This window comes from Kogia breviceps, chromosome 2 (assembly GCF_026419965.1).
Source record: "Kogia breviceps isolate mKogBre1 chromosome 2, mKogBre1 haplotype 1, whole genome shotgun sequence".
In the NCBI taxonomy this organism is placed as follows: domain Eukaryota; kingdom Metazoa; phylum Chordata; class Mammalia; order Artiodactyla; family Physeteridae; genus Kogia; species Kogia breviceps.
The window spans coordinates 136,164,771-136,177,799 of record NC_081311.1 but is presented as its reverse complement, the minus strand read 5'-3'; the positions used below and the strand labels follow the sequence as shown (position 1 = coordinate 136,177,799).

General features: G+C 35.9%; 1 protein-coding gene across 1 annotated transcript in view; it reads left to right on the top strand.

Moving 5' to 3' along the window:
* The window catches only part of SCN9A (sodium voltage-gated channel alpha subunit 9), a 147,464-nt gene that overhangs the window by 46,097 nt on the left and 88,338 nt on the right, over window positions 1-13,029 (top strand). The window contains exon 2 of the mRNA XM_059052237.2: window positions 11,480-11,787. Within this exon, the coding sequence (XP_058908220.1) occupies window positions 11,530-11,787 (258 nt within the window). The 5' untranslated portion in view covers window positions 11,480-11,529. The remainder of the gene's footprint in view (window positions 1-11,479; window positions 11,788-13,029) is intronic.

Genomic DNA, 13,029 nt, shown 5'->3' with positions numbered 1-13,029 from the left:
GAATTTCTAATAGAAGTATTAAATAGTCTCTTGGATTGTTTGATAATCCAGTTAAAGAAGAGTGACTCATATAAATATGTTGGAGAAAAAATGCTTAACTTTCTTGCTGGTTGGCCATGAAATACCCAAACACATGAGATAACATGAAATTCATTGTATATCACTACATTGAGGACATCGATGACAAAGTGGTTAATGAGTGTTGTCAATTCAGAGTATATAAGACTAGCCATTGAACAAGGACACTCAAATGCTCTTGTATCTTAGAGCTCAAATATGAAAGGAACTTGGTGGAGGTTCTCCCAAATCTGACAGTAATACTAAAAATGTACATGCCATTACCAAGACACATTCCAATTAGTTATACTAAAGGAAACACTGAATGGCCTCTATTTCCCTCATTAAAAAACTGTTACCCTGTGTAGAGATGGTCAATGAGAATGAAGCCAAAAATGGAGGAAAAGTATTATAAAGAGGTGTACTAGGGAGTTAATTCATTAAATTTTGGAATTTATATGGTGTTTGTGGTATTGGTTAGTTTTTTAAAAATGGAAATGCATTTAATTTCTGCATCTAATTTGTATTTGTAATTTGCATTTTTCCCCTCAATCCTCCTGCTAAAAAATTGTATAGGCTACAGGCTTAAATAAGCTGGATCTGTCTCTGGGTCCCCAGAGAGGTAGGGGGGCCTAGATGGCACCTAGGTGTTCTCACTAAGAGAGCAGATAGGTAAAATGTCTGATAATATTAGAAGTAGTTAGAAGCACATATTAGATATACTTATTGTAACACAGATGGATCTTATAATCATAGTGCTTAGTTTTAAAAAAATAGAAATGGAATGAGGTGTATAACACAAAATTTATAAAAATTTAAGATACATGCATCCAAGGTAATATCCACTTTTTAAGAAAACATAACACAAAGATGCACAGTAAACCCATCAGGATGGTTGCGTATGGATGAGAATGGGAATGGGAAGGGGCTGGAGTAAGCAGGACTGGCATACCAGGCTGAATAAAGAAAAAAATAATAATAAAGAGAGGCTTTGCATGGCCAGTGGTGACGATGGGCATGATCTGGGGAGATTAACTCTCCAAACCTGAGGTTAAAACAAAAAAAATCTATGGAATGCAGTGATGGTTGATATTATCCACAATACAGCTAAATTATGATTTAAGCTTTACAAGCTTTGTGCGAACTTTAAAAAAATTTAAATTAGAATACCCTGAGATTAGATAAATCCAGGAATAGACTCTAAAGAGCTTATGAAGTTATACATTTCAGAGTCCATGGAAGGACGAAGCCAGAGATGATTTTTTATTGTTTAGAAAAGCCGAGTGTGGAGAAGACGATCAGGCTAGGGACAAACCTAAAAAATGACAAAGACAGCTCCTGGACCATAGCAGGCACTTAACAATCTTACAAATAAAGAGTGCCAAGGCAGAGGACTTATCGGGGATACAAGTCATAGTACAGACCACCCAACCTCTACTCATCTTCCCTCCTTGACCAAAATCTTCCTTCCAGAGTCCAGGTCGGGTGCCTTTTCCATATATTCTCATTACTGTCATATGATAGGTAGATTGCAATTGTTTGCCTTCCCATATTCCGCAATAGACTGTAGGTCCCAGAGGACAAGGACCAAGGCTGCCTCTTTTGTATTTGTGTCCCCAGAACCTGGCATTGTGTCTGACACTTAGTAATCAGTTTAAAAATATTTGTTGAACAGTAAGTAAAATGGAATGGACATATTAAAGGAATATTAACATCATATGATTTCACACATGTAACAATTATGATTTGTATAACCTATTGGGAGGTGATCTTAAAATCAGGATTACCTTCAGTTTATCTTAATAATTTGAACAATAAGGAATTCATAATATTTAGGTCTTCTTGCTTTAGTCTTCTGTAGCTTAATAAAGAAAAATCCCCAAAGCACATCCTGTTAATTCTGCTGGCAGTTTATTGTGATGGCATTTAAAAATAAATTTTAATACAAATAATAATGTTGCAAATAATTTAACTGATGGCTGGTCATTTAAGATTCATTTTCTAATTTTCAGTTATTGAAGGCTCTTTCAAAATAAGGCTACTTTGAAAATAGTAATATTTATACAACAGTATACACTAAGGGTCTTTATGGACAGTGTTTTCTACACAACAGAGAAAAAAATTCCATCTTCTTTTTTTTGAAACCTGAGAACAATTACCTTAATAATAAAACTCAAATGTTACAGGCCGAAATAAGTAAAAATTAAATAAGATTAAAGGAAATCTAGTTTGTATGTATAATGATGGATTCAAGAAAATATATAAACTGGAATTCACTCATGCATTTTAATCTACATAGTCTTAAAATCCATGATATAGAATTATTATTGCTTTGTATAGTTATTCATTTTTGTAGAGTCAGTTTTTCCTTTTATATACACAGACACATACCCATTCTGATGTTCTTCATTTCTCTCTGTATTTCCACTCTTCTTCCCTTAGGATCTTTTCCTTCTGCCTAGAAACTTCCTTTAATGTTTAATGTATATTTTCGTATGGTGATGATTCTCTCAGTTTGTGTTTTCTGAAAAAAGTTTTTAAATTTCACATTCATCTCTTTAAACTTTCCATGAAGTACAGTATGCTTACAGAAAAATACATATATCCTAAATATATAGTTCCATGAATTCCTCCAAACTAAACAAACCATTCAACCAGCAATGGGATAAAAACACAGAACTGCTCACTCTAGAAGGATATTTTTTATACCTTCTAATGTTCTGGATTGTCAGTGACCACGAGACTACAAAACCAAGTGGCAGGTCTACTTTGTACTAAGCACAATTGCAGGCTAAGGATGCACTGCTCTCTAGGATCATATAATCTTAGAGGTTCCTAGAGACACCTAATTCTAACAACCAGTCAAGTTAAGCTATGTATTTATGGGCTATAGTTCAATGATGACACATATTAGTTCATCTAACCCATCTTGTAAGGGAAGGCTCCTTAGTACCAGCTAGATGTGAGGAATGACTAGGATATGCACAGGATAAATCCACAATGAAGATAGGCAATTAAATGATAAAGTGTACTATATTTAGTGACTACTGATGACATTGTAAGAAATTATATAAAGTTAAAAGCAAATTGAGTAAATAGAGGATTGCATATAGATTCATAAAGGCTGTCTTAATTCTAGTCTCCTTACTGCCTACTTAAGTGAAAAATTTTTGATTAATTTTTAAATTTCAGGTAATGAAACAAATAATATGGCCATCACCTAAATCCCTAAACATAATGGATTACAACCACTGGTTTTGCTGAACCATGACCTGGCAAAGGGTAAGATAAAGCATCAGAGGTAGAACAATTGACAATTTGAAAATTCGTACAATTTTCAAAAATGATAAACTGATAGGAAGTGTTAGAGGGTCTTCCCAAATTAGAGCTAAAATTTTGTATTTATTTTGATCCAAATTAGACCGATATATCAAGACAGCAAATTAAAAGATTAGTCGAGGGGTTTTATAGACCTTTTATTGCATATTAAATGCAATGTCAAGCAGTATTTGAATATAACCCATGGTGCTTCCGGCCTGCACCTGAAGCTGGGAATCTTCAGTTATCTGAGGTCCCAGACTAAAAGACTCCCTGGGATGTCATTTAAGCAAGGTGTAGGATTTCCAAAGAGTAGCAATGCCATTATGATTAAATCTTAATAATTTAAGATTTAAGTTCTGCCTATGTTTATTTTGGTACTGCTGTGCAGTCATAACGTCTTTCAGCAAAGCACACCGTAGCTGTGGTACACCTAGAAAAATAATGATCAAGACAGTCTTATATGCTCCCATAAAAAGGAAAGTATTACAAAGGAATGCCTTGTAAGGATCTTAGGTCCTTTTTGGTAACTTCTAGGATGGCTCAAAAGTAAGATGAGCATATATCGAAGTTTGCCCAGAACAGTCCCAATTTATGTCTTGGTGTCTGATGTGTTGTAGCATTTATTCTTGACAAAAAAATCTTGCTTCGCAACATAAATGCCATGGTCATCCTGCCATTAATGGAACAAAATTTGTACAGCCAGGGCATATCTGTCTATTGCCTTCCTCCAGTGATGTTATCAGGTGTTCACGTATCAGCAAAATGAACGTCTATTGAGAGGCCTTCTAATTACAATTCAGGGAGCAGCCAGGAATGGACTCAAACCTGGTTTAATTACTGTTGTTTTCCCTATACTCTCCAGATTCAGTCCTCCAGCAGCTTTCACTTTCTTATCTAAATAATAGAGCTACTGGATGATTAATGTACACTTCCTCTTATCTTTGAATGTTTCAGTTTCATCTTCCTTGTCGTTGACAGATAGGATTTGTATGATCTAGGTATTCCTCGCATGTACTGCAGCTGCGTATAGGAAGGATCCAAGTGTTTCCTTCGGTGCCAAGATGTAAAGCAGAACTTCCAGACTCATCTGAAGTTTTGTTGTTCTGATAAAAGAGAGCTTATATCATAACAGTTCGTACTGGAAGTAAAGGTTGCTTCTCCCATCTCCCGATGACTTTCTCTCTTATGGGATTTTAGATTTTTTTGAGTAGAAGAATTGTAAAGGGGATGTCACTGAACATAGATGAGGGTCCTTAAATGATATGGTGGGGCTTCCCTGGTGGCGCAGTGGTTGAGAATCCGCCTGCCGATGTAGGGGATACGGGTTCGTGCCCCGGTCCGGGAAGATCCCACATGCCGCGGAGCGGCTGGGCCCGTGAGCCATGGCCGCTGAGCCAGCGCGTCCGGAGCCTGTGCTCCGCAGCGGGAGAGGCCACAGCAGTGAGAGGCCCGTGTACGGCAAAAAAAAAAAAAAAAAATGCTGTGGTGGCAACAGAGGACTTTTCGTTATAAGAAATGGTTAACTAAGTGTATCCCTGACTATAATGAGGTGTTTAGAAGTCAGTAAAATGAGAATTTCTGAGTCAGATAGATTTCCTTCATCGCAGTGTTACCCCACAGTTTCTAAAGTAATACAGAAACCGAAAGAGAGCCTTTTATAGCTTAACTGCATCATCATGGCAGACATATAATAATGCATTAACAACTTAAAAAAACTTGGTATGCTTAACACTACTGAGTGAGCTAAATTACCCTTATTCTAAAAGAAAACACATATGAATCCCTTGTAGATGAATTTTTTAGCCTACTTAGTCATAATGATCTCAAGTATAATTAGGACTCAGACATTGTGACTCCAGTCTAGTTCTATGTTTATAAGTTGTAAGCTTATTCCTTACCCAAGAGGGCACATTTATAAACATTACCCTCCCAAGCATAATAACTTAAAAATTGTTCAGCATTTCTAATGGATCTCCTGTTTATCAAAGGGATGCTATTTTTTACTATGCAAAATATTTTTATGTATTAATTATAACCCATTTTAATTAAAGTAGCTCAGTTTTGTAGGTCTATTATCACTTAAGGTACATTCAAAATAATGGGAGTGTATTTACTTGATAAAATAAAATTACTGATACATAATTAACTTTACATAATATTAGTGTAATTTTACACCTGTGATGTCTCTTTTTTTTAAAATGAACTTTTAATCTTGGAATAGTTTTAGATTTATGGAAAAATTATGTAGGTAGTACAGAGAGTTCCCATGTACTCCATACCCAGTTTCCCCTATTAATAACAATTTACATTTTTATGGTACATATCTTGCAATTAATGAAACCATAATGATATGTTATTATTATTTAGTAATAATACCTTACTCAGATTGCCCTAGGTTTTCCCCACTGTCTTTTTTTCTCATCCAAGATCCTGCCCAGGATACCAAGATTACATTTAGCCATCATGTCTCCTTAGACATCTATAGGCTGTCACAGTTCCTCAGACTTTCCTTGTTTTTGATAACTGATGATTTGAAGGAGTACTGGTCAGGTATTTCGTAGAATGTCCCTGACTTGGGGTTTTCTGATGTTTTTCTCATGATTAGGATCAAAGTTTTGAATTTTGGGGAGGACGACTATACAAGTAAAGCACCATTCTCATCATATATCAAGAGAACATATCATCAACATGAGTTATCACTGTTGATGTGAGGTATGATTTATTTTAAATTGCCCTTTAAAATGCTTGTGTATGGGGTTTCCCTGGTGGCGCAGTGGTTGCGAGTCCGCCTGCCGATGCAGGGGACGCGGGTTCATGCCCTGGTCCGGGAAGATCCCACATGCTGCGGAGCGGCTACGCCCGTGAGCCATGGCCGCTGAGCCTGCGTGTCCGGAGCCTGTGCTCCGCAACGGGAGAGGCCACGACAGTGAGAGGCCCGCGTAACGCAAAAAAAAAAAAAAAAATGCTTGTGTATGGATTCCATGGTGCCTTGAGAAGGCTTTAAAAATGAATGGTACTCCAGCTAAAATTTTACCTGTGAGAAAATATCACTATCTGTTTCCAGACAAGTGACATTTTCAAAGCAATTTTTCATTTGACAACAGGGAGATCAATATAACATCCTATTTTACTTATTTTTACATTTGCCCACTGTCTTAAATAACTTAGATTTGACCAAAGTTGATTCAGATTTTGGCAGATCTTCAAAATGGTTTATTGGATCTATTTAAATTTTATATAAATTTAAGTTAGCTATAGGTAAGAGACTCAGTGATGGAATATAAAACAGAGCCTGAGTTTATTATAGAATTGTGAACATGTAATTATTCTCCTGTTCCTTGAGATGAGGAAATATCATATGTTTAATTGTCTAATCACAAAGAAATAAGAAATTCAAATATTACCTGATCTCTTCAAGAAATGTTGAAACTTGTCAAATGAAACTAACTGCTAAAGTAATTCCATAGGAAATACTTTAAGAGAATAATTCTATTTTAAAATATATATTACATGGGTAAGACAAAGTATGCTGATAATCATTACAAAAGCCCATTTCTTATTACAAAATTATTTGGACATGATATACACATATCCTACTTGAACCACAATAGAGTTGACACTCGGGCATTAATAAATCAATTGGGAACTGCCATTTAGAATTCCAGTATTAGGCACCTGCCGTGGGGCTAAGGTAACAGAGGCCACTGAGACCTTTACCAGCATAAGATAAATGGGCACAGACCACATTTTTTTCTCTTTTCCACATTTAAGTAAAAACTGGTGTTGGGGTTCACTTCATTGATTTCTGGGAGATTCCCAGTTTGGACTGTAAACATCTAGTGGAACCCACACCCATCTCACTCTCAGAGATTATCCCTATGTGAGGGGCTTCATAGGACCCTGAGGACTAACCCCCAAAGCAGCTTTGTCATGGCTGCTGCTGATACATGACTACATGAATACAATTTTTGGAACAGTATGTTCAGAGCCATAGAAGGTACCCAGAGTCCCTATAACTCTCTAGCGACTGTGGTATTTCTTTGCTTGAAGGAAAGGATCATTCCTGTACTCTGTTCAGAGACTCCATTAATGATACTTAAATGCTTCTCAGAAGGTGGACCAAGTGGTAGAATTCACTTCCTTTTGAGCCTGTACAGAAATACCACTTCAATTAAAAAAAAGAAAAAAAATCTTAATGATAGTTCTTGAACCACATAACTTCATCTAAATAAAAAATTATCTCACAAATGTTGATATAAAGTTCCAGGCAACAAAGGCAAAATAATGGGAATTTACTTAGACAAAGGAAACTCAGCAGCAGTCTAAATCTCTGAGCAATGAAGATTCATTCTAGGGATATTTGTAGTGTTTAACATTATGTTTTACAAAGTAACTGGTTCTGTTGTAAATGCTTCAGTGTCTTTTAGGCTCAGATAGGTTGCATAACTTGGATATACAAGATCACATAGCTAGTAACTAGTAAACCCAGGATTCAAACTCCAGGATTTCTGGCTCCTGAACTTGCACTTGAATCATGTCTCTAAATCAAATCTCTGCTTGTGTTATACATATATGTGAACTACGTTTCTTGTTTAAAAGGCTAATACGCATTTCTATAAATTGAAATATCCTCAAGTTTATTGTAATTAGTAGATCTTAATTACAAATGTATGATGTAAATGACCAAAGCAAGGAATTCAAATGGAAAGATGAGATAAGTTAATAATATTAACAGCACCATATATGGTTACTATGTGTAAAATTCTCCTAAACACTTTATATACACTTAACCATGTCAACCCTAACGACTCTTGGAGGCAGTGATTATTAACCCCATTTTCAAACTAGGAAACTGAGGCTCAGAAATTAAGTCATCTGTAAAGGGTCAATAGCTATAAAATGTGGAACATGGATTGTGATGGGAAAGGTCAAGATGATGACTGATCTGTGAGCTACTGAAACCAGTTTGAGTTTTTCTCTATTGAATACAAGTGCACTTCATGGTATATATTATGAAGGATTTTGTCCATTTTACATTTTTGGAAATTGAGCCATACTTTCCATGTCTTGCAGAAACTCAAATTTGAAGAGAAACTGGAGAAACTTATGTGAAGCGAAAAAAATTTTTTAAAGTGTGTACATTGCTAAATATTTAGCATTCATAAATTAATACATACCTTTAGTTCTTAAGCTGATAAACATGTTTCTTTTAATATCTTTGTCTTCTTTTTTTGCAGTACTGTCATTTATTCCTAAAAGTTGAAAGATCAGCTTTTTTTAAATTGAGGAATAATTGACATATAACATTATATTAATTTCAGGTGTACAACATAATTATTTGATATTTGGGGTTCCTGTCTTAATAGAGATGAAGTAGTATGAGTAATATGACATGAATGATGCTTAAAATGTTGAGAATTAAAAATAAAAATTAATATGGTGCAGAACTTGCTTTGTTTTCTTTTTTATTGTCTTGGACTTTGTAGCCTGAAGGGAGCTAAGGAACCAAGGGTATTTTTGTTAGTCTCTCTCCCTTTCACCCTATTGCATTCTCCTTTCCTGTTCAGTTTGTTTATCATCTTCCTTCTCTCGTTCAACCTTTTTCATTTCCTCCTTTTTTCCCCTCATTCCAAATCTTCTTTCTTTAACTGAACATAATATAGATTCAGAGTTCAAAAAATGTGTTGTTTTTGGGCTTCCCTGGTGGCTCAGTGGTTGAGAATCCTCCTGCCGATGCAGGGGACACGGGTTCGTGTCCCGGTCCGGGAAGATCCCACATGCCTCGGAGCGGCTGGGCCCGTGAGCCATGGCCGCTGAGCCTGCGCGTCCGGAGCCTGTGCTCTGCAACGGGAGAGGCCACAACCGTGAGAGGCCCGCGTAACGCAAAAAAAAACCAAACAAACCTGTACCAGGCTTGGCCTTCAAGTGCTAGAACTAAAGCTTACCTTCTCCTGAATTAATCTTACACCAAGAGCAATCCCATGTTTATACTGAGACTGCAGAGACTTATACAGTGATTGGTGTTGAGTATGTGCATTTGTTTCCATTTTCCTAAACCTCTCTTCTCAGCTCAGGGCAATTTTCACAGATTTCATGATTCAATTTTCTTAGAAAGCTTTTTATAATAATTTTATTGAGGTGTAGCTCACATACCATAAAAATCATCCTTTAAAGTGTAAATTCAGTGGTTTATAGCATATTCACAGAGTTGTGCAATCATTGCCATTATCTAATTTTAGAACTTTTTATCACCTCCCCAAGAAACTTCATTCTTATTAACCATTAACCCCATAACCATTAATGGTCTCTCCTCACTACCCCCTCCCCCCAGCCTCTGGCAATAGCAAGGTACTTTTTGTCTCTAAGGGTACGCCTGTTCTGGACATTTCATACAGATGGAATCGTCCAGTATGTGACCTTTTGGGTCTGGCCACCTTCACGGGGTTTTCAGAGTTCATCCATGTTGTAACATGTATCTGTATTTTATTTATTTTTATTGTCGTATTCCGTTGTGTGGATACGCCCCATTTTGTCAGTTGACGGACATTTGGATTGTTTCCACTTTTTGGCTATTAAGAATAATGCTGCTATGAACATTCAGGTACAAGTTTGGCGGGGACATGTTTTCAGTTCTATTGAGTATGTATGATGATACAAACCATGACAAAAACCAGACTCAATTATGTGATAAAAACATAAAAATGCATTTTTCAGAAAAGCTAAATTTGCATTATAAGCCTTCCTATAATTTTACATTGCAAAATGATTTTCTGTTGTTTTTAAGCTGGTTTTCCACCTTTAAAAAAATACATAGATTTCTGATAAGGGTTATTCTTATACCGAGCCCAAATAACTTAGGGGAAAAGTCATCTATTTTGCTCTAAACATAATTGAAGTAAATTTTGTTTGATGTGGGAATAGAACTCTGTAAAAGAATAATTAGTTTCAGCTTCTTTTCACTACTTTTTCTGAATCTATATAACCTGTGTTGTCACTATTGTGATTTGCTTAATTTTTATGTTTCACATTGGAAAATAAAAGAACAGACCATGACTTCTCTTAGCTTATCCTCCCTCTGTGTGTCATGATATCACTTAATATACAACCTTTCAAGTTGTTCACAGTGGGTTGACATACTAGAAGTTGGTGTATCCCAACTCTCAGGCAATCCTAATGCAGAAGGACTCAGTTTTATTTTCTGGTAGAGGAATTATGAAGTTACCTTGACTCATTGAAATAATAAGTCTGTTATTTTTAAAATAAGAACAGTTATTTTTTATGCTCCTTTATTTAGAACATTCCAAAATAATAATATATAGAAGTTTGAATTTTTTATTTTGTATTTTTCTTTCCTGTAGTTCTTGTAATGTTTTGTATACACATGTAAGTTAATTAGGGAAGTCATAATTTGAATGCCTATTATAGTGTTTTTTTTTACTTTTTAAGTTGAATCTATCTCAAACCTTTGCCAAATTCCTTTTATCTTCTTTGTTCTTCTGAAACATTTGCTTAAATTGTTTTTAATTCAAAATGGAAATATATTTTTTTATGATTCATAAAGGTATATGTATTTATTGTAAGAAAATCTAAATGTGTAAAATAGAGTAAAACAGTCTTCCACCACCTCACTTCACAGAGATGAGTTTCCTCAAGAAAGAGAAGCAGAGGGTGTGAGTATATTATGAGATGTCAGACAGAAGAGGATCAGGTGACCAGAGAGGCAAGAAGGGAACCTGGAGAGTGGTGCTATCAGAAGCACTGTCATAAAGATTTTTAAACAAGGAAAGGTGACTTGAATTGCACTAAGAGTAAATACAGATGAAAAATAAAGGGAATTAAACATATTTTTCATTAAGTTGTCACTTTAAGATCTGTGAAGTGTTAAGTTCAAATTCTTAAATAAAGATCATTAGAGAGCATGGAAAATAAGTCATGTACATAGTAGTCACTTAATAAGTACTCATTCAACCTGATGATAATTCTGTGAACACAGTACTTCTTGTAGTTGAAACCAAAATCCGTTTTATTATTACTATTATTATTTTTTTAAAGTGCCGTCCCTGGCTGGCAACCACTTAAGGCTTTGTTTGTTTCTACTTAGGCCTCTTATGTAAGGAGCTGAAGGGGAAATAAAATATACAGGATGAAAAGATGGCAATGTTGCCTCCCCCAGGACCTCAGAGCTTTGTCTACTTCACAAAACAGTCTCTTGCCCTCATTGAACAACGTATTGCTGAAGGAAAAACAAAGGAACCCAGAGAAGAAAAGAAAGACGATGACGAGGAAGGGCCAAAGCCAAGCAGTGACTTGGAAGCTGGCAAACAGCTGCCCTTCATCTATGGGGACATCCCTCAGGGCATGGTTTCGGAGCCCCTGGAGGACCTGGACCCTTACTATGCAGACAAAAAAGTGAGTTTATTGTGCCTGCAATGGTGCGGTCTCTGTTAACCTCTTTTGTACAGAAAGATATTTTAAATTGAGATTAAGTGGAATTTAGTGAAAAGCCACATCATGACAAAAATGTTTAGTTAAATACATATGTAGGCTCTTTCAGAATATGTACTTTTACTAATTTTTCATCAAAACTGGGTCTGTCACTGGCATACTATTTTGATTTTTTTTAATTGAATAGTGTTCAGTATAATGTTCTGCCTTTTGGGACATAACATAAGTGTATCCTGGTAGGAACAAAATAATTGTCAGTTTGAGAAGTAAGACCTGGGGATATGTCCAGAATGCATTTGCATGGAGGTGACAGTTGAATCCATAGGAATATATAAAATCACTCAATTAATAATGGGATTTAGAGAGCCACTCATTTAGGGGGTTGGAGAGAAAGAGTCTGAGATGGTCAGAGAAGCAAGACATTATAAATCAGGAAGTTTTCCATTATTAAAAAAAAAAAGGGAAGAGAGTATCTCATAAAGTTATCCAGAAAGCTGAGGCTGGAGAAAGGCTATTGGAATGAACAAGGAGAATGCGTTGGTAACTTTCTAGAAGCAGTTTGTGTTAAGTGATGGAAAGCAAGACAGTGGTGGATAGCAAGTAAAAAGAGGAAGTGGGTGGCAGTTGATGCATGCTGAAAAATTTGAGAAATTTCTACCAGAAAGATGGTCACTTAAGGCAATGAATAAATTGAAAACCTTTTCAACGTAGGGTATAAATAGCACGTTTGAAAGTGGAGAAAAAATTTTCTCAGAGAAAAATATAGCGGGTCGAGTAAGTAGCTAGTTGCTGATGTTAACAGACAAGGGATAAACCACAGGTCAGCTTGTATTTGCATTAGAAAAATGGAGCGAAGCCTTACTGTGTGAGCACTGAAGGGCAAATAGGAGGATGAATTTGAGTCCTGATATGTTGAAGTAAAGGTAGGCACATCTGAGGAAATGCATGTTAAATCATATCAATATTTTCCATACTATAGGAGTGGAAATTGTCCTTTGAGTGTCAATCTTGAGAGCAGCAGATCTTAGAAGGTGTTGATTGAATTAAGGAAATGGGAGAGTTTGAAACAACTGCTATAAAGGTTATTCTACCAAGAAAATTAGAAGGGGATTACAATAATTTCTGAGACAGTAGCAGATACAACCAGATTGAACTTGACAAAGAGGAGACAGTAAAGGATTAGATCAGCAGGTTCCATAACTTTCT